Source organism: Mauremys mutica, chromosome 7, assembly GCF_020497125.1.
Source record: "Mauremys mutica isolate MM-2020 ecotype Southern chromosome 7, ASM2049712v1, whole genome shotgun sequence".
Lineage (NCBI taxonomy): Eukaryota > Metazoa > Chordata > Testudines > Geoemydidae > Mauremys > Mauremys mutica.
The window spans coordinates 119,168,622-119,195,670 of record NC_059078.1 but is presented as its reverse complement, the minus strand read 5'-3'; the positions used below and the strand labels follow the sequence as shown (position 1 = coordinate 119,195,670).

General features: G+C 42.1%; 1 protein-coding gene across 1 annotated transcript in view; it reads left to right on the top strand.

Annotated features, from left to right (window-relative positions):
• The window catches only part of ACSL5 (acyl-CoA synthetase long chain family member 5), a 32,797-nt gene extending 11,206 nt beyond the window's left edge, over positions 1-21,591 (top strand). The window contains exons 3-21 of the mRNA XM_045024218.1: positions 596-704; positions 2,695-2,759; positions 2,858-2,959; positions 3,381-3,480; positions 4,934-5,112; positions 6,927-6,959; positions 7,248-7,299; positions 8,187-8,260; positions 9,031-9,108; positions 11,779-11,913; positions 12,530-12,664; positions 14,083-14,178; positions 15,472-15,544; positions 17,535-17,623; positions 17,711-17,827; positions 18,642-18,785; positions 20,061-20,162; positions 20,672-20,743; positions 20,964-21,591. Coding sequence (XP_044880153.1) covers positions 596-704; positions 2,695-2,759; positions 2,858-2,959; positions 3,381-3,480; positions 4,934-5,112; positions 6,927-6,959; positions 7,248-7,299; positions 8,187-8,260; positions 9,031-9,108; positions 11,779-11,913; positions 12,530-12,664; positions 14,083-14,178; positions 15,472-15,544; positions 17,535-17,623; positions 17,711-17,827; positions 18,642-18,785; positions 20,061-20,162; positions 20,672-20,743; positions 20,964-21,104 — 1,896 coding nt within the window. The 3' untranslated portion in view covers positions 21,105-21,591. The remainder of the gene's footprint in view (positions 1-595; positions 705-2,694; positions 2,760-2,857; positions 2,960-3,380; positions 3,481-4,933; positions 5,113-6,926; positions 6,960-7,247; positions 7,300-8,186; positions 8,261-9,030; positions 9,109-11,778; positions 11,914-12,529; positions 12,665-14,082; positions 14,179-15,471; positions 15,545-17,534; positions 17,624-17,710; positions 17,828-18,641; positions 18,786-20,060; positions 20,163-20,671; positions 20,744-20,963) is intronic.
• Positions 21,592-27,049: the final 5,458 nt, after the last annotated feature.

Genomic DNA, 27,049 nt, shown 5'->3' with positions numbered 1-27,049 from the left:
TTAAAGGTGACTTAAACTAGGGGAAATTCTTTCAGTCCTCCAGTATGAGATCTGGCCTAAATTTATGGGGAGTAGGAGCATGAAATACCTTGAGTAAATCTCAAAACTCTTAATTCACTGTTACCTTAATATTATGCCCATAATAAGGGGTGGACTGTAAGCTGTGACAAAACAAGCAACATCTAGATCACTTGAGTGGTACTAATGGCAATTACTCAATTTATTGAGTTCATTGAAATACCTGTCAGATAACATGTCAGCTCTGAGGCTAAAATAAGTGCAATATTTCAGAATCTACCAGTTGTGTAAACACCCTGGCTGTCTGATCATAAAGGAAGACTAAGTAAATTTACCTGAACTTAAGGTGGCTTTCTAGTTTTGGAGACTACAGTGAATGGATTCATCCCCAATGAGCAAGCAGGCAGAAGTCTAGGAGGCAGTTGAAATCCTCCTAACTGACTGTAGGCTTGTGTGTTAGAGCTCCCCTCAAAGGGTTTTGGGAGAGGATTGGAGGAGGAAGTAGCTGCCTGTCACACACCTAACCTTCAGTTCACTGCTCTGTAACAACACTTACAAACATGTGCTCTGACCCTAGGGAGGTGCCCGAAGAAGTACTTTCTTGCCAGAGAACGAGCTGCTTGCTTATTACTACGAGGATGCCAAAACTATGTACGAGGCCTTCCAAAGAGGACTCCATGTGTCTGGTAAGTAGAATATTGTTCCTGAAGTTGCTTTTAAGGACTTCATAGACTTAAAGCCAGAAGGGATGTTATTGTCTAGTCTAGGTCCAGGTAAATTGTAATCTCTTTTGGACCTTCTCTGAGTTCTGACTGTGCACTGATTGAATTCAATCTAAGGGTACGTCTATACTTACCGGCCGGGTCAGTGTAGACCAGGCCTAAGGGGCTAAGCCACATACTCAATGAGAGTAAGACCATGCTTCAAATACAGCAAACCACACCTAAAGCCTGGGCTAGTAACTCCTTAAATAAAGGAATAATCAGTAGCTTCTCGGATTCACAAGTATCCAAATAAACAGTACTGCCATCTTTCGTACCCCTTCAAATTGCTCTCAAGATGCCAACACCTCTCAGTAAACTTGTTAGATCGGACAGTCTCAGATCTTTTAATATCCTGCCAATCTAAGAATGCCTTCAATAGACTGGACAAAGATTTTTGTCCAGTCTAATTCCACAGTCCAAAGCAATGAAGCTTCCATCACTACTGTTGGAAACATTTGGCTATGCCATAAGAGATTAATCAAGGTTTTTCTAATTCAAAAAAAAAAAACTAAGTGTAATGCAGCCTATGGCTCATGTATAAAAGCCTTGGGAGAATACTATGCTAGGAAAGAATTCTAGTTCACTGCAAAAGGTACAAAAGCAGTGTAAACTATTCATACGCAACTCAATTCTAGAATTAAAGCACTTCCAGTCACTTTGTTTTTTTAGCATCTTGTGCATCTAGTTGAGTGGGAAATGTGTAGTGCAAAGTATGGGTAATGGTGCTCATTGAGGCTCAGGGCACAAGCCTACAGTTTCACATTAACCAACATGAGTGGGTGGGAACTGCTAGTAGCTGTGTAGGTTTGTAGCAAGTGTGTAAAATCAAAAAGCCCTCTTTGTTTGAAGGTGACATTCAGGTTTGCTAACTGAAGATCATACCATAAGCTTAAATTTAAATGTCTGTACATCCCTGTATAAAGGAAAGAACCTGAACTCTAATACATAGCGGATGCCATTAATCTGAGACCAGATATGATTGAAACTCAATTGGAAGAGTGCACCGTAGCTATGTAGCACTTAGCTTTCCAGATAAGATGACTCTGAGCTACAGACTGCATGGCCAATTACATGTTGAAAATTATTTGATTTAGCCAATTTTATCTGCAAAGTCATGAACTGACCCTAACTTTGGACAACATGTGCAATGGCCGTAAGTGTCAGTCTATTTAAAATAGTCATCTGAATGGCCCACAGAATTGGATGGTATTGCAGCTCCCTGACTAAGTGAATGAAAGGTCTTGGCAAATAGTTTTTAGAAAATAGTGAAAAGGTGGCAAATGCTAAATTCTTAATGCATTTATTATGGGGGGGCAGCATGCAGGTGTAGTTAACAGGTGTTTAACTACAAGAACTCCCAAAAAATTGCAAATATCAAAGGGTACAAAAGACAATCACAGCCAGAAGCCATTCAGAACTCTAATCAAGAGTTGAACACTCTTGATCTGTCCTGAAGATCCATTTGCCAGAGATGTTACAAAAACTTCCACTAAAACTCCATTTTTTTTTCTTTTCCTCAAGTCTCCTCTAGTACTTCTCTATATTTCTGGAGTCTGAGTACCTCAGTTCTGGCTAATTGCTACCTAACTCTTGCTTTCTAGAAAACGACTTTCCAAGAACCCTTCTTTTATGGGACACACACATTACTCTTCTCCTTGTTACCGTTACACGTTCTTGTGGCGCTCCTTGATTGCTTGGAAGATTGACCTCTTGTGCAGTCTCTTCTTGGGATTAATGATACTTGTCTAAATAAAGATTCTAGCAAAACACTTAACTACATGAGTAATTACATAAAATTGATCCAACAAGGCACTTGCCATCTTTTACTGAGGACCACCCAATAAATGAAGATGAGTTTTGTATTAAAACTGGTATGTAAATGTTCATAACCAACTTTCCCAACTTTTCTTAGAAAATGGACCATGTTTGGGGTACAGGAAACCAAAACAGCCATATCAGTGGTTGACGTACAAACAGGTTAGTTCTGCTTATTTTATATAGTCCAAAGAATGGATCATCACATTGTAGCAGTCTCCAGTGGTAATGAGCCAAAACTACTTCCTCTATTCCTGCAGGTGTCAGATAGAGCTGAATACCTGGGATCAGGGCTTTTGTTCAAAGGATGTAAACCATCACAAGACCAATTTATTGGCATCTTTGCTCAGAATAGACCAGAGGTAAGTGACCAGCAGAACCCTAGCTATGGGCAACTGTCCAGCACTCATGGGAGTCTAAATTCAGTAGACTGGCCCACAATTTATTTAAATAGGGATTGGATTGGTCTCAAAGTGGCAATCTGAGAATAGTTAAAGCCTGAGCCCATAGAGCTGACTATCTGTCTTCCTTCCAATCAGCTTTTTGTATCTGCTGATCCATGTCCAGGTGACTGCTTAGGACTAAGCACGACGATCTGGGTTCTGGCTGCCATAACATGCAGTTCATATACAAATCAATACTAGATGTATGTAGAGTAACCCCTCACACAAGCTACTAAACTTGCTCTGGCAAAAGCATTTGAACTACCATACATCTCTGGGGAACAAACTCAGGGTAGTTGCTTCTCTAACAGTGCTATTTCTTGTTGCTTCTTTTGTGCAGTGGATCATTTCAGAATATGCCTGCTACACTTACTCAATGGTTGCTGTTCCACTCTATGACACTCTGGGGCCAGACGCCATTGTATTTATTATTAACAAAGGTAAAAACCTTATGTACTCTTCACAATAAATAACTCTTCCTTTCCACTTTCACTGACCTAACAATGCTGCTCCTCTTCTGCTTCAGGTTTCATAGTAGTTGTGGTTTCTCAGAGCTGTTAGATCTACACTAGCTAACAAACCTAGACCCCTTCATTTCTAGCTCTGCAACTCACCCCTAAACTGTCAGCACATAATCTGTAGCTAGCACTAATTTCTCAATGCCTGTCCTGGAAGATGGCATGATCCTAGCAATAGGCCTACTACCACATTACTTGGGAGATTTCTTGTACTAAGATTTGACTGTCCACTAGATTCTAAGGACTATATTGAGTCTACCTGGGAGGAACTGGGTCATCTGTATCTTGCTTATTAATGAGACCCCTACAAAACTTCCTCCAACTAGAAACAGCTCTAGTTTGCTTTATCCTCATAGTTTTATCCTGTTTGAATTAGTTTGAGTCTCAACTCAAACTAAGGCCCAATCCTGACAACACTTAAGTATGCACTTTAATTTAGTTTGCCTGAGATTCTATGGGATTAATTGAATACAAAACTGTCAATGTGATTACAGCCAAAGTTAGTAAAATGAGTGAACACACTCTTGTCTATTTCAAGTCTTCCTCTTAGGTGACTCATTCTTCCACTGGTCTTTATCTTGCTTATTTCCTTGTCAGAACTTTCTCTCTGTTCAAATAAATCAAATGCAGGATTTGCCAAACAATTAGACCATCAGTCAACTTGTAAAATCACTACAAATTAAATTACAAGCCAAGCTAACCTTAGCAACAGGTTCTGTCTCCTGGGACAGCAGAGCAGGAATCTAATTAGGTTCATTTGCGTCTGAACATGTTGCTTGCTCATTAGTGTTCCATTCCTGTCTTACCACAACATGCAATTACTAAAACCACATGGAAAAGGCTTCTCTAAATTCTAAGTATTAGAGGCCAATACTCAAGATGATGGTTAAAATGTAACTTCTAAACAGGGGATAAAGTCTTAATGCCCATCAACTTTCTTTCCTTAATCCAAGGCTGGAATTGGCCATTTTGAGTGACTTTGAAAATCCACCATAAATACTTATTGCTGACTTTTTTTCTTTCTGGCTACCAAGACCCACTTCGACATGTATAACTAAAATGCACAGTCCTTTTTTGGAGGTGGGGTGCAACACTTGTACACTTTAAGTCAAATCCAGCCCTGGTATGACTCCATTAGTATAGGCCTAGACTTGTAACCATAGTAACTGTGTGCAGAGCATTTGTTAACTTCAACTACTGGCTTTGGCTGCAACCTTTCAAATGAGAATTCAACATGCTGAAAGATCTGAAGGACAGAACCTGAATTCTTAACCTCCAATCATGGCTAATCTCAATATGGGTCAGATCAGGGCTCCTATAACTTCAGAAGCCTGATCCAATTCCTGCTGAAGTATGGGCTGTTCCCTTTCTGTAGCTGACATCTCCATGGTGATCTGTGACAAACCTGAAAAGGCACTAATCCTGCTTGAAAACTGTGAGCAAGGGAAGATTCCAGGTCTGAAGACCATCATTCTGATGGATCTCTTTGATGATGAGCTCAAGGATAAAGGTGCCAAAGAAGGAGTTGAGATCCTGTCTTTTCAGGAAGCTGAGGTATGTGAACCCCTCACTTACAGCCTATCTGGTGACTGTTCAGGGAAAGGTCAATACAGCTACTTGGTAAGAGAAGGATTTTGTTAACTCTCAAATCAGTCAATGATTTGAGGCCAGAGTCACATTTCACTGCTTGCTTGAGAGCTTCAGGCTGAACATTCAGATCACTAGTTCATGCCACTGAAGAGACTGCAATGTATTGACTACTGCAATGCAGACACAGGGGACATGTTTACTACACTGTTAACTGGAGTTTCCCTAGAGTGGCTCAGTCATGTACCACCTATTAAAGGAGATGCAACTTAGGAGTGTTGTATCTAAAGATGATATCTAATATGATTACAAAGGTCTCTTTATAAGCATTTAAGCTGGCATACTGACTTGGTATTCAGATGTCTAGTTTTATACAATAGCAATATTGGGGGTTAATATGTGCTCCCTTAAATAACAGACCATTTCTTATTAAGAAAAACCAGTCCAAATCAAACTGGCAAGCCTTGCAGAAACTGCTTGAATGGACAGACTTTCTGCAGCTCTTGATCAATAGCCACCTAAGGTACATAGTCTGTACTACCTCTTGAGTTTCCCTCATGCTCTCCAGAAGTTAATTGAAATTTAAAGCTAGCTCTGGAAATATCCAGCACAAGATTCTGGAGCTGTAAAATGCATGGGCTGTAAAACTTGCAGTGCAGGGGTCCAACACAAGCTGGCAGACTTGTTGGGCCTCTATGGATGGGAATATTAAAAACATAAGAATGGGTTTACCAGATATGGCCAATGATCCATCTAGCCCTGTAGCCTGCCGTCCAACAGTGGCCATTGTCAGATGCTTCAGAGGAAATAAATAGAACAGGATAACTATCAAGTGGTCCATTCCCCCACATCTGGCAGTCAAAGGCTTAGGAAAACAGAGCATGAGGTGTTATCCCTGACCATCTAGGCAATAGCTAGCAATGGCTAGGTCCTCCATGAGCATATCTAATCTCTCTTGTATCCAGTTATACTCATCTGCCTTCACAACATCCCCTGGCAACAAGTTCCACAGATTGACTGACTGCATCTTGAAATATTTTTTTAAATCTGCCTCACTTGGTTGAGTGACCCCAGTTCTTATGAGAAGGGATAAGTAACACTTCCACTCATTCATGATTTTTATAGACCTCTATCTTATCCCTCTGTCTCTTCCAAACAAATAGTCCCAGTCTAATTTCTCTTCATATAGAAGCTGTTCCATACCCTTAAATTTTGTTGCTGTTATCTGTACTTTTCCAATTCTAATCCATTTTAATGGGAAAAACAGAACCCACACAAGATGTGGGTGTACCATGGATTTATATAAAAGTGACATATTTTCCATTTTATCTTTCCCTTTCCTAGTGATTCTTAACATTGTTAGCTTTTTTGACTGCTGTTCTACATCTGAGCAGATGTCTTCAGAGAACAATCCACAATGACTCCAAGATCTTTGAGTGGTAAAAATTTTTGTATGTGCAGTTGCAATTCTTTTCTGCTATGCACTGAACACAATTTCATCTGCCATGCTGTCACCAGTTGAGTGAGATCATTGAAACTCTCCAGCCAGCCTTGTACTTAATTGTCTTGAGTATGTTGAAGAGGGCTCAGTAGTAACTGTTGTGGCAGTGCAGGGAAAGCCCAGCACCTGTCAAGTGTAAACTCATTGACATACAGGCAAAAAGCATGCTGGCTAAACAATATCATGCCCCATCTGGCCTGTTTCACCTGCTTGCATTGCATTTACTTTCTGATATTACAATAAGTGTTAAAGCTGTCCTTTTTTATCTATCTTGACACAGGAGCTGGGCAGGAACAATTTAAGAGAACCTGTTGTAAGTTACTGAAACTTAATACTTTCTTTGAAAGCACTGCAAAACCTGCCTCTTTGAAGAGGCCTCTCCACCATAAGTCCATCAATGTTCCCCTCCTTTCTACCACAAACCTTTACAAAATAAAACTGAACCCAAGTGGAGTCTTGCTGGGAAAAGGAGAAATACCAGGGATTTGGCTACAAGCTTCTTACCTGGAAGATGCTTGGACATTACAGTAGTGGAGCAAAGGATTTAAAAAAAACCCTTGGATTATGAAATTAACACTGCTTTTTTTGATCATCTTTTTAGCCTCCTAAACCTGAGGATCTTAGCGTTGTCTGTTTCACCAGTGGAACAACGGGTAAGTAACAAGTAGAGTTCAGACACTAAAAAGTCTTATTTGAATTTTCTTCCCTTGGATCAGGGGAGACTATTATTTATTATTATTTATTTATTATTATTGTGATGAGGGGAATACTGGAAATGTCTCAAGACCTGAAATGGAGAAAACATAATTTCCTTCTGTGATAAACAAGCTGCTTGATGGTACTTGCAATCAAATGAGAGCCTTTCCTGCTTTGTCATCCTGTAGTGAATAACTGCAGGAGGCTTCATACACGACACTAAAACTATAAAAATGGAAGCCAATGTAGAGGGATAGCAGACATGAGCCAAAAATCTCCTTCTTTTGTTACATCCACGCAACTCCACTCAAGTGAATAGTTCCACCAGTCTAAGAATCTGGCCCTTAAACCTACAGCTCCCACCTCCACTTAAAACATGCCTAGCTGGAGATACTCTTAGACTGCACCTCAGGATTCTGTAGGCCATGTTCTGGGCACATTTACATTAGATGTAATGTTTATGTAGTGATGGTTTTGATCCCTGATCCAAAAGCTCTGTCTCAAGACTACATAATGAAAAAACACCCTCCCTGAGCACTGCACGTTTCAGTGCTGTAAAGTGGTAAAGTAGACAGAGCACCAGCACTGGGAGCTACTCCCATTGTGGGGGTGGGGTTTTTGACTACACAGCTACATCAAAGCACTGCCACAGCAATGCTTTAACATTGCTAGTGAAGACTTACTAGTTACATGTGGAAACATGACTTGAGTCCGATACCGCAAATGAATCCCCTGAGGGTTTGCAAATGTACAAGTGACTAAGTCAAATGTAAACTGTAAAACTTGCCCGATCCCTAGTGGTTCCAGCTGCCATGAGTTTGTTCTTCCCCATGATCTTTGGCAGGTGACCCAAAAGGAGCCATGCTCACACACCAAAATGTTGTTGCAAATGCTGCTGCTTTCCTTAAAAGTACTGAGGTAAGTTGCTGCTTTAGTGTTTGCAGACTAACTTGGTGTTTGTTCCTTTGGAGGCTTGTTATCCTGTCTAAGCCACCCAGCTTCACAAAACTATTAAAGTCCTCCTGAGTTGCCACAGTCAACTTAACAATCGGCCTACACTGTTTGCAGGACTCTGAAATGGACACGCTTCCCCTGAAGACCAGGCCAATGTAACTAACCTCACTCTTGTCCAAAGCCAGAACATGAATGTATCATTTACAGAAATGAGAAGTTAGTCCTAGGAATGGATCTGAGCCAGAACACAGGATCTGAAATATCTAAATCCTGGCTGCTCAGATTGGGATCTGAACTTCCCATCTTGGGCCTTTCATAGGGCTTGTCTATACAGGGACACTCTGGAAAGCTAGACATTCTCCTAGAAGGAACACAAGACACACTCTCTCTTGTAAGAGTGGGATTTGGAAGAAAGAGTGCCTGACTTGATTTCCTCAGCCTGGTTTGGAGCCTACTAGACAGACTTCAGGAATTGCAAATGGCCACCACCCTCCCTCTGTCTTCTCCCTCCCTCCCTCCCACCCCCCGCCAATGCTAACTTCAGTGGTCTCTAAAGGATCACTCTGGGGGGGAAAAATACCAAAATTCTGACTCATCAAACCTCTGAGTAGGCTGGAGCAGGTGTAAAATTACCTGCCACTTCAATATTGTGGCTAAACATAGATGTGTTGAATTCTGTTATGCTGTGGCATAACTATAACCTCCCACCTCAATGCTGTTCTGTTTCACTGTAGACTACATTTGACTGCAAGACTTCAGACATCTCCATGTCCTATCTTCCTCTGGCTCACATGTTTGAGAGAGTAGTACAGGTAAGAGTAAACCAAGCCCTTAAGGAAACACCTACATAAGTTATGTTCTATACCAAGGTCCTTCCTGTAATATGTTCTGTCTATGCAACCAGTCCTACAATGGCAGTTAGCTACTGACTTATGTGAGTGGCCAATGCCAGATTGTCCATAGGGCAACCTTCAAAACCATTATTTAGTGATATTAATAGTCATGCTCCAGATTATATACCAACCATTAAACAAATGTAACTATGACTAATCAGAACCTTCATATACATTCTTTTAAACTTGCCAATAAAGGTTTGGACTAAATACTTTTGGCAACAAGCTCTGCAGGCTACATTACACGTGTAAACTTTTCTTTCATCTGCTAACCTGATGCCTTTATATGTCAAGGCATCTGGCCAACTTCAGAGTGGCTTTTTTTGCACTCTTCTGAGAAAGTAAATAGCCTGCCCAATTCACCTTCTTGACATCTCTTGTCTATTGTATCTTAACTTGTCTGCTTTTTAAAATCATGCACTGTTCAGCCAATGTCAGACAAACAAGTTAGTTTACATTGGTGCTTCTTGTTTACATTGTCACCTGGCAGTGAAAACAGCCATTTGCATGGCAGTGTTGTAGCCAGTGTCACACAATATTTACATGCCATGCCAGATGTGATAAAGATTCATATGTCCCTTGATACTTCAACCACAATTCTAGAGGACATGCATTCTGCTAAATAACAATCCAAAGCAATACAGACCAACTCGTGTTCATTTTCATGATCTGAATATGTATGTGTAGACTGGTGCATCACTCAAACATGTACTATAAACCCTCTGTGGATGTGTAACCGCATGTACCTGTAAATCTCAAATTACAAAACATTGCAGCACAGGTCAGAAGACTGACTTACCAGGGTGTGATCCAGATTAATGTCACCTTTGTCCTGCAACCTTGGGTGCCTTTATAATGCCTTGCTGAAGTAGCTCCCACATGGATTGCTCAGTCTTCCAACACGCAAGTGTCTGCATAGTACAGTCTGCTGGCCCCACTTGAGTTACATTTTTGCTAGCTTAAACTACTAGATTCAAGCAAAGCATCTCACCGCATGCTTTTAGCCATCTTGCTGACAAAACCCTGTAGGTCAGGACCCCTCTCCCCCAGAGTCCAATGAATTCAGTGTATGGGATGGGCAGGGAGAGAAGGGGTCCCTTGATGTTTGTCCCTCCTTTTTTTAGTTTCAGTCCCTTGCTTGAAAAATTTCCAGCTGGGCACTAGGAGATTCTTCCACATACTTGCTCACCTGTTTTTGAGCTTCTTTGGTTTTGCTTCCTGCTTGACTTTTTATTGCTTAAATGCAAATTAAGCACAGCACACATTCCTTTGTTTTAGGACAGACCTGTTTGCCAACATCTGTTTGGGCAGAGCCATGGAGTTTGGAATGTGTTGAAATGCATATAGCAAAGATTCCCCTGTATGATGTATCAGCAAATTGAGTTCTCAGATTATCTTACCAGGTGTACTTTGTACAAAATATATTGCAACAGTATGTAAGGTGTGAACACCAGGGGTCTACACTAGCATGAAAGAGTCAGCATGAAACACTTTAATATCCCCAACTAACAGGCCCTGAGCCAGAGCCCCTTATATCAAGGGCCTGAACCAATAGGGGTTGAATGTGAACAAGATAAAGAAAGGGGTCATGGGAGGAACTGAGGGCTCTTCTTTTCTATGCCTTAGGAATAGCTCTTTAACCAGATGGAAATAGAGAACTACACTGATCTCAGGCCAGTCCTGATCCCACAGAACTTGATGCCAAAGATCTTATTGATCCCATTGAGAAATGGATTCAGCCTCATTAATTTTCACATTTCACTCAATTTGAATGAAGTAAGCAGTAAATAGAATTCTGACAAACATAACCCTGCTTGGTATCTGCCACCTCTGAAGGGATTGATGGTGGGTATTTCCCACCTTAAAGCAACACTGTCACACCACTGCAATGTCACTTGTTTAGGTGTTTTCTTAAATATCCCTTAACTCTAATTGCTTCTGAAGGGCTATACATACTCTGAGTAGGTCCAGAAGCCCACATGTACATTACATATGGACCATATTGTAATATCCTTTCACAAAGTACACTCACTACCCAACCTCACCTTCTGTTTAATCCTGATTCCTGAACTATTTCAATGGCCTTGAGCAAGTCACTTGGCCCCTTTGCCTCCACTTCCCTATCTCTAAAATAGAAATTGTAAACCTTATAAATCTCAGGGATACTGAATCTTAATTCCAAAGAACACTGAATACAGGAAGCACTTAGCACTCAGAAAATAGCAGTGAGTGTAATAGTGTTCTTAAAGACCTTACTATCACAATTCACTGTTTCTTCACTTGTTCCACCACAGTCCAGGATCTCATGATAGAAACTAGACCTACAAAAGAGATGTAATTAACATCCCCATCCATAAAATGGGGATATGTTGAAGATTAAGTGATTTCATCCTTGGCTCCCAGGAGGTGCATAAGCACAAAGGAGAACCATTTCATTCCTCCAAGGAAGCTGCACGCTACAGATCTGACAAGCCTACATAGCCTTAAACTCATGACTTGTTCTGAGACTCCTAGTCATGAGGCTGGGAATTCTTACCCCAAGCAAGGACTTGCAGAACAAGGCTCATTCTCTGCATATTTACTTTCTAGACTATAATGTACTCCAGTGGCGCAAGAGTTGGTTTCTTCCAAGGAGACATAAGACTACTAACAGATGACATGAAAACCTTGAAGCCAACTATGTTTCCAACAGTACCAAGATTGCTCAACAGGATCTATGACAAGGTACTAAAAGCTGCTGCTTTCCTAGATGAATTTACATGAAGGGGGATGTGCACTTAAATCTGCTTCCAACAGTTGCAAATTCACACAACTTAGACTTCCTGGAAACTTGGCTTTAAATTAAAGGTACTGAATACCCACAAGTTGGGGGCAGAGGTCCTGATTGGAGGAGTGAGCCTAGCACAATGCGGGGGCTTGGGGTCATGATTGTAGCTCCTAGATGCTACAGTAATACAAATACCTCACATACCTCCACATTTAAATTTGATTTTCATGGGATCTTCAACTGTTAACACTCATGGCAGGAATGTCAGCTTTTATTTAAAGCACAAACAAACCCTGTTGGCAGTCTTTACTGTCATGGCATTCTTTGCAGACTCTGCATGGCCCAATTGACCTTGAGGGGCTGCCTTTGTGGTAATGGCTGAGGTGTGACCACTACACCGAGTGGCACCATTATATTCCCTAATGTCCATGTTGTCTCTAAATGGAGGAAGATGGCACTGGACACTGAATCTAGCATGCTTTAAATTTTTTAAAGTAATGTTTTCTTTCTCATGAGGGAAAATATCCTGGTGAGCTCACGCATAAACTCATTTAAACCCCTTTTCACCTGCAGATACAAAGTGGTGCACAGAATCCATTGAAACGGGTTCTGTTAAACTTTGCATTAGCCAGAAAACTGGACGAAGTGAAGAAGGGCATTCTCCGAAATGACAGCATCTGGGACAAAATGATCTTTAAGAAAGTCCAGGTATGTCTCAAAGATGCATATAACTTGAGTAACTGAACATATTCACAGTAACCACTCCAGGCCCAAATAAGGTGATGAGCTGCTGGAGATAAGCAGAGGCTAGAACAGCATGGTAATCCAAATAAGACTCCCATACTATAGCCACTGTAATGCTGTTTACCTTGGATCAGAGCTGAAAGCAGGAGTCTAACATGAGCTGAAGAGCCAGGCTGTATTGTAGCAGACTTGGCACATCTGTAGATTACAGGCCCAGAATGGGAAATGTAACACTGAGGTGAATTACACACAAGGATGTCTAAAAACACTACACTGTTCTATAGCAATAGTTCAAACCAACGCAGTAAAACTGTTAGACTTGCAGTGATTAACTTCATTGTACACACATGCATGAATGCAACTTTGAGTTGCTGTGTTCCAGTTGGACAGAAGTGTCCAGGGAAAATATACTCTGCCCCTGAGTTGAGTCTGAAGGCAGAGTTGAGCTGACACTCTTATCTGGAAGATGGGCCTGCTGCTTTTATTAAATAGAATGACTTGTCTTTAAAATCTAGAAGCGTCCAATCCTTGGTGACTGCTCCTTATGGTATATTGGTGTAAGGTGTAGTACACCAGATACTTGTTTGGCATCTAAGAGGAGAATAGCCCAGTTCTTTGTTCAGAGTGAGCAGACACTGGATCACAACCAAATTGGGGCAATAGCAGCATGGAAGGGGGAGGGAATGAGATCTGGAAGCTAAAGCTAAAGATGAAAGTAGAAATCTAATCCTTGAGTGATCACTGGCTGGCCATGTAAAATGGATAACTGACCAGCATTCCACCTCCAGTTCAGATGTTGCATGTAGCTACCTCAATTGAGAGAGTAAGTTTTGGCACTTAAAAAAGCACCCCGAGACCCTTGCCAAATTAGTGGGGGGGAATGCTGATCTGACTTCTAAGCTAGACATGGCTGCCTTGAAGTAATTCCAAAAAGTAGCTACCATGTTCTAGAGCCAAGTGGGACAGAAGACAGTGGTGTCAACTTTTTCCTTTGAGCAGCTTGGTGCTGGCACTACTGATGCCTGTTGGATAGGAAGACCTGTTGGCATATCTTGTGATCCTCTCCCTTGGTGAATGGCAACTAAGCCTTAATCCTCCACTAGCGGGAGCAGTGCTCAATTCTGTTCAAGAAGTGGTAGGCCGCCCTTGGAGCGCTTGTGTGGCTTAGACAGTGACTTGCTAGCTGCTTGTGGCAATGCTTGCTGTTAAGGAGAGGGGGAGGAAGAAATCAAGAAAACAGGCATACCTTGAATGAAGTCATAGGTTCCTGTACACCACTTTAAAATGAGATACTGTTAAACATGCTGATTAGTCACAAACTTTTGACTCCTATAGATGGATCAGGCCTTTTTTTTTTTGACTACTTTAATCATTTCTTGCAGGAGACCATGGGTGGGCAAGTGCGTATAATGGTAACAGCAGCTGCCCCCATATCTCCCTCTGTCCTGACACTTCTCAGAGGAGCATTGGGATGTCAGGTGAGCCATCTTTGCCATCCTATTCCATGGTGCAGACACTTCTCTGAGACTATGGCCAACTTCTCAGACTTGATTTGACAGAACACTTTTTTAGATGGCACTTTCACTGATAAGTGACACTGGCCCAGACTGAGTGTAGTGGGGGATTATTTTTGTATGAAGTATGGACTTCTCACCATGCAGCTAGGACAAATGCCATAGCATTCCACATTGCAGAGAACAGTTTTGCACTAAAAGACCTCAATTCTAGAATAGACTTTCTTTCTGCATCATTGACTCTTGATCACACAAACTCTTCTCCCCTATCTATATACTTGCACTTTTCTAGCTGGATCCAACATCATACAATCTTTAGACTTTGTGCTATGTAGAATAAGGGCCTCTTCCTGAATGAGGTGGAGGATGAGGTTGCTTGGAAGGCTGACACTATGAAGTGCCCGACATAGCCAAATCTGAAGACCAACTCCCTGCCATGAAAAGCTTACTCCAAATAGAAAGCAAAGAAGAGTGGAGAGGAACAGCAAAGCAGATGACTGAATTGAAAGGATCTTGTAGTGCCACAATCCTATGAAGACTTGTTCTTTTTTGCACGTTTCTCTCTGCAAATTAAGTTTGCCACCCCCACGCTGTAGCATTAGTATAGCAAGGGGAGAACACGAACCTTTTGTGGTATACTGGTTTGAGTAGTTCTTCTCTCCAGCAGATGCTCTCTGCAATATAGCAGTCAATGTACAGGGGAGTGTAATGGGGTGCCGGGAGTCTTCTAGCAACATGCCCTGTTTGCAAGTGTTTGCACTTCAGCCACTTTATGTAGGACCCTCTGTGGCAGGAGTGCACCACTAGCTCTATGCAGGGTGTGGGTGGTGGGAATGGCTCTGGAGGCGACTGGGAAAGGAGTCTGGACAGCTCAGGGCAAGACAGTTAAATCAGTTTCCTCCAATAGGAAGAGTTTGGATGGGATCTCTCTTGGGATGTTTAACAGGCAGGCCTGCACTAGGAATTCAGTTTCTATGAAGGGACTGGATGTAGGCTAAGCCTTCAGTGGTAAAGTTCTGACCATACCGAAACAGCAGGCTATTGGATCTGGATTTTTTTTACAATAGCTGTACACCATATTCTTTGCTTTCTGCTTCTATTGCATACAAAGGCTGGATATGCCAGAAGTGGCGCAAGACTTCATATTGTCATGTAAAGTGCATCTTGACACTCTACAGATGGGCACGACTCTTAGGTTACAGCAGTGACCACACAAGGACTCAACACTAAAAGGGTATTTGTTTCCATCTTATCCAGATTTTTGAAGCTTATGGTCAGACAGAATGCGCAGCTGGCTGCACCTTCACAGTGCCTGGAGATTGTACAACAGGTATGGTTGAGATTGAAAGTCTTCCCTGAAGCTGACAAAGGCAGATGCCTCATTTCCATGGCGTTGGGCAACTAAATTGTCCTTGGAGCCTTTGAAAAGAACACGCTGGTAGACACAACTTTAAATACTCTTTCAGCTTATTGCTGCCCTGTAGCCTACACAACTTCTCAAACACCCATTAGCACCAGTTAATCTTGCTTTCACTCTTCTTTGAGGGCTGGCTAGCCTGAACAGCCTCTTCTGTTCATCACATGAACTTACTGACCAGCTGGCTTAATAGTAGAGTTTTGTTGGGGGCAGAAGGATAGAAATGAGTTCTTTGGGCATATAAGGCTCTCAAGCAGGGCTTCTCACCCTGAGGGGTCCTGACCCCCAGTTTATTACATGAGGGGGTTGTGAGCTGCCAGCCTCCACCGCAAGCCCATTTTGCCTCAGCATTTATAAGAGTATTAAACATATTTAAGTGTTTTTTTTAATTTATAAGGGGGTTGCACTCAGGCTTCCATGTGAAAGGGGTCACCAGTACAAAAGTTTGAGAATCACCGCTCTAAAGGACCAAAGCACACATGCATGTCTTCCTTGCTCACACTTCACCCAGAATCTCCAATCTCTCTCCTGAAGCACAATAAGGGCCTACCAAATTCACAGCCATGAAATCTAGTCTCTCCCTGTGAAATCTTGTCTTGTGTGCTTTTACCCTATGCTAGAAAGATTTCACAAGGGAGACCAGCATTTCCCAAACTGGGGGTCCTGATGCAAAAGGGAGTTGTAAGGGGGTTGCAAGGTTATTTTAGGGGGTCACAATATTGCCACCCTGACAGCTGCCTTCAGAGCTGGGTGGCCAGAGCTGCAGCTGTTGGCCAGGTGCTCACCTATGAGGGGTGGTACCTTGCCGGCGGCAGCACAGAAGTAATGGTGGCAATACCATACCAGGCCATCCTTACTTCTGCACTGCTGCTGGCGGCGGCTCTGCCATCAGAGCTGGGTTCTCAGCCAGCAGCCACCATTCTCCAGCTGCCAACTCTGAAAGCAATGCCACCACCACTATCACCAGCAGCAGAGAAGTAAGGGTAGCAATACTGCAACCCCCTACAATCTTGCAACCCCTCCACAACTCCTTTTTGGGTCTGGACCCCTACAATTACAACAGTGAAATTTCAGATTTAAATAGCTGACATGGAATTTACAATTTTAAAATCATATGACCATGAATTGGGTAGGGACTTAAACATAATCCAGGGAGGTACTGTTATGTTTTTAGGTGTTTCTGCACAACATATGGAATACAAGTGGCTGTTGATTCAGTATCTTCCTGGAGGAATGCAGAGCTGTTTTATTGCTCATAATAAAACCTAAATATTGGGTACCTAAGCCTCAATACAACCATTATTCAGGAAACTGCTAGGCAGAAATCCATTTACCAGCACACAGTAGCTGAGACTTAAGACAGGGTAAAATTTCAAATACAATTTGAAAAAGATGAGTGGGAGGAGGGAAATTTAGGCAGAAATTACCCAAATTAGAAAACTGCCAGACATCAGATGGAGGGAGCAAATTAACTTACACATGTCCTAGGATTTTAAACAATCAGTGGTAAGGACCAATGACTTGCGTCTCAATAGATAGGAATTTGAAATGTAGGAGATTCTATAGTTGCAGCATAAAGAATAACCTGGCAGCTAAAATGCTCTTCAACTGTAATCAAGATCTGTTGGGCTTGTTTTCCTGCAGCAGTGAACATCCCTGATCCAGCCAGTACTTTCCTACCTTGAACAGTACACGATTTAGAAACTCCAAAGTAACATATGGGTGGGGAGGAGGGGCTGAAAGAATCTCAGGGGTTTGAATTCCAGTGTCTCTCGAAGTAAAGTAGGAAGTGACTTTAAATTGACTCCCTCAAACATACCTTGAGGGTGTGAGGAAGTCACCCATGGATTCTGCAAAAGGTTAGAAATCTTACAGGTAAAATCTGCCTAAATTTCTCCTGCAGGCCATGTTGGATCCCCTCTACCCTGCAATATCATAAAACTAGAAGATGTGGCTGACATGAACTACTTCTCTTCCAATAATGAAGGAGAGGTAGGCAAACCTGTCTCTGGAGTGATGCTGTGAGGATTGGTGCAATGCTACATGTAATGACAAATGGCTCTTGTTTGCATGCTGTAGGTCTGCATTAAAGGATCAAATGTCTTCAAAGGTTACTTAAAGGATCCTGAGAGAACAGCTGAAGCTATTGACAAGGATGGCTGGCTTCACACTGGAGACATTGGGAAATGGATGCCAGTAAGTTTACACTAGCTTAATACCTGCTATAGGAGGAACACGTCCCTAGTTGGTTGAGGAATCTTGGGGAAGTGATAATCACTACTAAACTTGTAGTGAAAGCAAAAAATTGGATTGTTGTAAGGTACATAATACTAGTATCTTCCCAAACTGTTAAAGATAGGCCTACACATCTTTCTTTTGGGTATATACTCCAGGTAACTCTAGTTAAATTTGGGGGCTTTGTTTGGCATACTACAAAGATAATATAGACATAGAACTGGTGTCTGGAATTGGGGTGTTGATCAAAACTTAGATGTCAGAGTGTAGAGTCCATCTAAGGACTCCTTCTCACCACTGATTGGTACAATATGTGGTGAAACAAAGATGCCAGTAACTGTTAAAGTTTCTTGCATGAGAGTGGAGTGCCCAAGACCAATTAGCTCAGACAAGGGAGGCTTCAAATAACACCTGTCAGGCCAGTAATTTAACTCAAGAACATGCCATTGCTTTCACAATGATCAGGCAAGGTGAGATCTTCTCTTTATTAAGAGAAAATAAAGGTGCTGCCTAATCATGTCCTGAGATAATTAGAAGAATAACTGAGGAGTTGGGGCTTAAGTTAATCAGTTTCTCTGAACCAATTAGTACCTCTCAACTTCTCTGTGGGGTTGTGAAGATGCAGCTGTCTGAGACAAGCTGCATGATTCCATGCAACAAAAATTAAATCCATTGCAAAAGGGAGTAGGTCATCTTTTTAGAAGCAAGCTTTAATCTGGGGTGGGGGGAAGGAATGACTATTAGGAAATACCTTAACATTAAAACATTACCCTAGAATGGAACTCTGAAGATCATTGACAGAAAGAAGAACATCTTTAAGCTAGCACAAGGAGAGTACATTGCACCAGAGAAGATCGAAAATGTCTACATCAGAAGTGCTCCTGTTGCCCAAGTTTTTGTACATGGGGAGAGTTTAAAGGTAAATTGCTGCTTTCCTGAGTGCTTTACTTCCTAAATAGGAAATGAGTGCTCAGCCTGGAAGAATTGGGCCTTCTGAAGCATTACCTTGAGTTCTTCAGATCCATAAATTGCTCTGAAGCTTGTTCTGTGTACAAGCTGCAGCTTCCCCTCCAGAGCCTGTGTGGGTATAGCTGGCTTGTGATATACAGGAGGTCAGACTACGCATGGACCCTTTAAAGCGCAGAAAAAAACCCTCTGCCTGCAAACAAGGCTGTCTCTTGCTAGCCTTCCCATTAGAGGGCAGGAATCTTTTTTTTCTTCAGCAGGGTGTCAGGATACTATCCCACAATTTTTATGATACCTAAGTAGGCTGGGAGGTGATAAGAACTAACTTGGGGGTAATTCAGTATCTGTGTGGGTTTTGAGTGATCAGAAGTTGCCTAGTGATATCACTGCAATTGATGAAGTACATGGGGAATTTTAATGGGAGCATTTAAACCAATGCTGAAACATCTTAAACAGAGTGATCACTCTTAAGAAATGGGTGCCCAGAGCATAGGCTGGGTGGTTAAACTGATTTGAAGACATTACACTGTAGCTCACACTCTGAGCTTATTTAAATTATGCAAAACTCTAACTCAAATGGTAAGTAGTTTTGGTGTATAACACTCACCCTATCCAGAGGACTCAGGCAATTGTATTAGACTTTAAGGCCAGAAGGGACCATCATAGTCATCTAGTCTAACCTCCTGCACATTACAGGCCACAATCTCGCTCACTTCTGCAATAAGGCCGTAACCCAGGTTGATTTACTGAAGTTTCCAAATTGTGATTAAAGATTTCAAGTTACAGAGAATACCATTTACTCTAGTTAAAACCAGCCCATGACCAGTGCCCCATCTTGTAGAGGAAGGCAAAAAAAACCCTGAGGGTTTCTGCCAATCTGACCTCAAACATCCTTCCTGATACCAAACAGGGTGATGGTTATGCCTTGAGCATGTGGGCAAGATTTGCTAGCCAGAAACCTGGAAAAGAATTTTCTGCAATAACTGCCACTGTTTTTAAAAAATTATTTAGCTTAACTAGGCACTTCCTCTGATCTACGATGCATGTCATCTGTTCATATCAGTGATGGGCAAAGTGAGAATCCTATAGTTCTGCAAAGCCTCTTTCGGTTGATATTCTAGGTATGACTCCTGTACTGAGTCCAACAGTTAAATGTTGAACAGGATTGCATTAAACTTTTGACACTTTCATATCGTACATCTTGTTCCAAATGTGACTCTTTCCACAGTCCTCTCTAGTGGGTGTAGTGGTTCCTGACCCTGAGGTACTGCCAAAATTTGCAGCAAAACTTGGAATAAAAGATTCATCTGAAGAAATTTACAAAAATTCAGTAAGTGGCTTTTTATCTTAAGATTGTATCTTCTGGGTGCATTATACTTGTGCTGCAGAGAACAATAGTCCGGCAGAAACTGCCTTAATGTGGATTTAAGATATTTTAGTGTCTTTAGAGTTTTTATATTTTAAGCTTCCATTTAAAATACTAGTTGCTAGCCCTTAGTCACAACTGTTTTGAGTATGTTCTGGAGTAAGCACTGGGTTGAGGCGGCGAGCCCTGAGTTCCAGTCTTAGCTCTGCCATTGCCACAGGAGCTTAGGAAGACTGGAAGTCATTATACTGCCTTAATCTGGCAAATGAGGATAATGCTCTACTGGCCTTCATGGGGATGCAGCTAGTGTTTATAGGGCTCTGAACACAGTACTGAGTGGTAAGTATCCAACACCTTTAAGCATAACTTCACAACAGGACCATTACCCCACCATGGATTTAGAAAGGGAGGTAGCTTTAAACTTCTGCTTGCTGTGTTACATATCATCTGTTTTTCAACTTGGTCTATTCTAGGTATTGAAAAAAGCTATTTTAGAAGACATGGTCAAAGTAGGAAGAGAAGCTGGCCTTAAGTCCTTTGAACAAGTGAGTATTTAGGATTATGTAACACACATTAGCACAGGCAAACAGTGGCTGCCAAAGGCCTGGGAAGTATGCACTGCTGTAGCTTAAACCAGTCCTGAACTGCATTAGTAAAGAAACTGTCCATATGGAAATTCAGTGGCTTTTCAGTTTAACATGATGCTGATAAACTAGTGGTCCATGATGTGCTAGAAAGTGTAAATGTCTGTCTTTCTACACTCAGGTTAAAGACATCTACATTCATCCAGAGATGTTCACTATTGAACAGGGACTCCTGACTCCAACCCTGAAGGCAAAGAGAGCAGAACTCTCTAAATACTTTCAGACCCAACTTGAAGCCCTCTATGCAAATATGCAGGAATAATAGGGTGGCGCATCTAAACACACATTGAGATTTCTGTGGAACACCAAAGCACTCCTCAGGACAGTAAGTCACCTACTGAGAACAAGATTGAATAGAGGAGCAAGAGGAATCTTAACAGGAAGATGATAAACTTGCCAACTTTATGCCATGGCTTGGACTTCATCACAATGATGACAGTAAGCTATTGCGTTCCAGTTTCCTCATATCTGGAATAGGCACAAGATTCCAAGTAACATGGAAGCACTTGCTTTCAGACTGAAGCATACTGTCTAAAATAAGTGCTTAGGAAGCAAATGGGCAGGTTCTACTAACTTTCATCCTTTGTCAAAAAGTGGTTGTCCCTCCTCCATGCCCTCCACTTAAACTGTGAAATTGCCAGTGGCTGCAAGACTGACCTTTCTTAAGCCTGAAATTTGTGTATTGTGCTTGAGCTGCCTTCTGGTAACCACTATGTGAAGCAATAAATTTTAATTGCACATTCAAAAAACCTATCCTGTAGGAGTGGTATTTTCTGCACAGTGTCCTTGGCAAAAGTCAGTCACTCAGACCATAGTGGTAGAATGTCTTTATGGAATGCATTGTTAAGCAGAGATTTCAGCTCAAAGTATAGCTGACCTACTGGCTTCCTGCATGCATACCACTGGGCTACAGGGCAAACATGGGGTGACTAAACTGACTTATCTATCCATCTGATAAGTTGAGTGAAGCTGTTTTCTGTCCATTGTCCTTGCCTATGGAATACCAAGTCAGTCCAGTGTTAGTGCTGCAGGTTCCAGCAGCAAGCCCTAGCCTTCCACAAAGGCCCCCAAAAGTGTCCTTTCAAAGCTCTCCAGCAACTTACAACTTCATCATAACAGCAACAAAGAGTCCTGTGGCACCTTAAAGGCTAACAGATGTATTGGAGCATAAGCTTTTGTGGGTGAATATGACATGCATCTGAACAAAAAGTGGATATTCACCCACAAAAGCTTATGCTCCAATACATCTGTTAGCCTTTAAGGTGCCACAGGACTCTGTTGCTTTTTTTTACAGATCCAGACTAACATGGCTACCCATCTGATACTTCATCACAATTGTCTTAATATTAGTTCATATGTCTAAATCTCCCTGTTTGTCTAGTAATCTACCAGGATAGGTTAAATAGGAAGAGAAGTGTGCAATGTTCTCTTCTCCCCCCCCATAGCTATCAGGTAAGAAGTGCCTCATGCTCTTGCACATCTCTTCCATTATCATTAATGGGAAGTAGCAAGCAACTGAAGGCAACTTGGGGGTGGGGTGTGGGGAAGAGAAGAGGAGAAGGCTAAGCAGAGATTTAATTAAAACAGAATAATATGCAGGAATGGAAGTCTCTCCTCACATAAAGCAAAAGCTTCATAAAACCAGGAATTATTGGGGAACCAATCCATAGCTCCTTCCTTCTGCAGAGGAATAGAAACTTCATTTGTAAATCTTCCTGAGATGAGGCTTAGGCCAGGTCTACGCTGGTATAACTACCTTGCTCAAAGGTGTGAAATGTCCACACCTCTGACAGTTACACCAACTAAGCCCCAGTATAGACAGTGCCATGTCAACATAGCTACTGCCTCTTGTGGAGGTGTAGTAGCTACACCTATGAAAAGCTCTTCTGTCCACATAATATCTTCACTAAAGTGCTACAGTAGTGCGCTGTGTTGAAGTGCTTAAGTGTAGACCTGCACTTCTAATTTCCCAATGCCCCAAGGGATTTCTGTGAATAGCTTCCTAGATGCCTAGCACACCAAACTTGGAGAATTAATATTTTGCCTGTAGCAAGCTTGATGCCAAGGCCTTAGCTCTTTGGATGTATCGACATGAACTAGGTGCAACTGGGATGTGTAATCCATATGTAAGCTCCCCTTTAGTGCTAGGCATACCTATTCATGCCACAACCTTCCAAAGGGGGTGCTAATGGTTAAACCAACAAAAGGATGAGAACTAATTCCAGTTCCTGAAGTTGTTCCACAATTCCCAGGAATCTCCTCTCCCACTAGAAGGGACTCCTCTCTAAATGTTCTTTCAAAGGTAATAGTGACTATAGTTTACATGGCATATTTTTTTTTTATTGCAGCCCTGAGTCTCAGAACCCAGGTCAACTGACTCAGGCTTGTGTTATGGGACTAAAAGTAGTGTGGACAATCCAGTCTTGAGCTGGAGCCTTGCCTCTGAGACCCTCCCCCCGAGCCAAAATGTCTACATGACTACCTTTTAGCCCCATAGCATAATCCTTAATTAGTTGATCCAAGTTCTGAGCTGCACTACCATGTACTCTAGAAGTCAAGCCAGTTTTGTCAATCACTCTGATTAACCTAGACCCCTGATCAGGTGGTGAGTCTGATATGCCTGTTTAAAGGATACCACTAGGGTTGCCTCTTCCAGTCCTTGGTTCTCACTGTCTCAGAGAAGCTCTAGTGTAGCTGAGATCCACAGGACTTTGTGGTGCTGGGTTGTACTACAGTAGCCTCTAAAGATGGGCATACTACTGTTGTGTAGTAGACAAAGTAGTCCCTGCCTCAAACACTTGTGGTTTTTTCTCCACCCCAGAAACATACCTAGAAGTTCACTGATCTGATCAAGTTAGTATCTACCTGGATACCAGAATACATTAGAGGCTAATAAGAAAATCCATGATGAACTGTACTTAACTTCTAGCAACTAGGTCTGGATGAGTTCTGGTGGCTTCTGCATGTGGTGTTGAGTCTAAGTGCCTTCAGGGCCAAAAGAGGATTTCCACACTTTATATTGAATGAGAAAGATGAGCTAATTTTTTGCCCAGGATTCTATTTCTGTTGCCATGGAAAAAATCTGACCTACTTCTCCCTTCCCAAAGCAGGGAGTGACTCTCATGCCTAGGTCCTTACCAAAGTCGGTCCATTTCATGGTCATAAGATTTTAATCAAACTTCATGATTTCAGCTATTTAAATCTGAAATTTCAGTGGTGTTGGGCCAAAAGGTGGGGGGGAGGGAAGAAAAGAGACAGGGCTTGCAAGGTGGTTATAGCAAGGATTGCAGTACTACTACCCTTACTTCCGTGGTGCTGCTTCTGGAGACACTGTTGCCTTCAGAGCTGGGCAGCTGGAGAGCAGTAAGTGATGGCCAGGAGCCCAGCCTGAAGGCAGAGCCACTGCCACCAGCAGTGTAGAAGGATGGTATGGTATTGCCACGCTTACTTCTGCCCTACTGCCTAAAGAGCTGGGCTCTGTCAGCTGCCACCACTCTCTGGCTGTCCAGCTCTGCAGGCAGCAGTGGAGAAGTTAGGGTGGCAGGGTATTGCCACCCTATTGTTGCACTGTTGCTTGCTGGCAATAATGCAACTCCCTTAAAATAACCTCACGACCTGCCCCTATAACTACCCTTTGGGTTAGGATCCCCAATTTGAGAAACAGGTCTACCTCACTAAATCTATATAGTGTGCAGCTTTCACAGTCCAGGATGTTTTTCATGGCTATGAATCAAGTAGGGCCCTACTCATGCCTTAGTCACAAGCCTTATTTACCTGGAGGTAGACTTTCCCAGAACATAACTGCTTGCTATGTTGCTTTCTGTCCCTTTGAAGTAGCCAGTATTGGCCACTGCCAGACCAGATACTAGACTCCATAGACCACAGGTCCCATCCCATTGAGCCATGTTTGTAGTGTGGGCTTTCTTGCTCAGACACCACTGAGCTGTTGAAGTTAACAAAAAACATCAGATGTTTGGAACTGTTTTGTCTTCAAAATATGCTTCCTTCCCTGCAAGCCTCCCTTCCAGCATGAGTACAGAAGGGCCTAAAGTGAAAACTGCTTTGGCTTGCAGCATGTTGCTACTACCTGCCCACAAAGGGATATTGGAACATAAGAATGGCCGTACCGGGTCAGACCAAAGGTCCATCTAGCCCAGTATCTGTCTACCGACAGTGGCCAGGGGCCCCAGAGGGAGTGAACCTAACAGGCAATGATCAAGTGATCCATCTCCATCCTCTGACAAACAGAGGCTAGGGATACCACTTACCCATCCTGGCTAATAGCCATGTATGGACTTAGCCACCATGAATTTATCCAGTCCCCTTTTAAACATTGTTGTAGTCCTAGCCTTCACAAACTCCTCAGGTAAGGAGTTCCACAAGTTGACTGTGTGCTGCATGAATAACTTCCTTTTTATTTGTTTTAAACCTGCTGCCTATTAATTTCAATTGGTGACCTCTAGTTCTTGCATTATGGGAATAAGTAAATAACTTTTCCTTATCCACTTTCTCAACATCACTCATGATTTTATATACCTCTATCATATCCCCCCCTTAGTCTTCTTTTCCAAGCTGAAGAGTCCTAGCCTCTTTAATCTTTCCTCATATGGGACCCTCTCCAAACCCCTAATCATTTTAGTTGCCCTTTTCTAGTGCTAGAATATCTTTTTTTTTGAGGTGAGACCACATCTGTACAGTATTCAAGATGTGGGCATACCATGGATTTATATAAGGGCAATACTATATTCTCAATCTTATTCTCTATCCCCTTTCTAATGATTCCTAACATTGTTTGCTTTTTTGACCACCTCTGCACACTGCATGGACATCTTCAGAGAACTATCCATGACGACTCCAAGATCTTTTTCCTGACTCGTAGCTAAATTAGCCCCCATCATATTGTATGTATATTGAGGTCTGAGAATTACTGAACTTTGCATTCCATCACATGCATGGTTCCATCTTCTCAGAAGGAACAGCTTGAGAAACCCATGCAGGCACAGAAGCAGTGAGGGTTGGCTGGCTCTGAACAGGCAGCCTGTAACTCTAACCCTACAGAGCCTGTAAATGCTGCCTCCTAGAAGGGATAGCACTTACAGCTAGCTAAATCTTAGGTGGGCATGAGCAAGGGGGTGGGGTGGCATGGCACCAACCATCAGGCTACTAGCCTCCTTTTTTCAGGGAGGGAAGGAGAAGAGGAAAACAAATCACTAACTACAGCACAGCACTTAGAATGTTATAAATGGTCAGTGGAAACTGCAGTGCCAACTTCTGCAGACAATCTGCTGCCCTGAGTGGGATGGGGGAGCTTACTCCTCCTCCACCTGAGAGGCATTAACCCCATTAGTGAAGAAAGAGGAGAGATGCTGTATAGCAGAAACTAATTTTTTCTAGAACAGGATAAGCTCATACTATAACATAAAACATGATTGCACTTGTAACCTTAACAGAACTTCTTGAGGGTTTATTTTAAACTGTTCACACAATCTCCTGATTGCTCTTTGCAGTTCTAATTCTCAAGATCTACACTCTTTCCTTTATAGTAAGTGGGGGAAGGTGGGTATTAACTCACATGTGGCTTCTTCAAAGATGCTTGACAAACATTGTACCAAAACTAACTTATTTAGCCATCATGTACTCTGCAGGAATGCTAATGGGAGTTTAGTGTCCTGGAGCAAGTTGCTACAGGACACTAAACTCCCATCTTAAATCAAATTATCTATGCAGGAAAAAAACCACCTTGTTCCTACTCACTGTAAGGCCAAACTCTCTCCCACCCCCCTGAAACTCTTGACCTAAGTTACTCTAAGCTTAGGTAACAATGTGAGGTGAAGGTATGACTGACTCTCTAGGAGGAGGTCAATTGGATCAGAAAACTACTCCAGTACATAGCTGTAGTTACAATTTAATTTCTCTTAGTAAAGGAATTCATACTTTAAGACAAAGCATGTTTTATGATTTTGGTTTTAGTAGGATTTAGATGATCAATAGACAAGTGGTATGCATGCCATGGTTTCTCTTGCTGAAACTTGGTGCCTGCTCAGTTTTCATTTAAACAAATTCCTAGCCCTCAAAGTTGTAGAGACCTTCATATGATGAACTTAAGGAACTATCTGCATAGGTAGACATTTGAACAGCCTATTCAGCTGACAAGTTCATAGCCTCCATGGATCTACCCCCATAATGTTTTTGATGCAACTAGACACT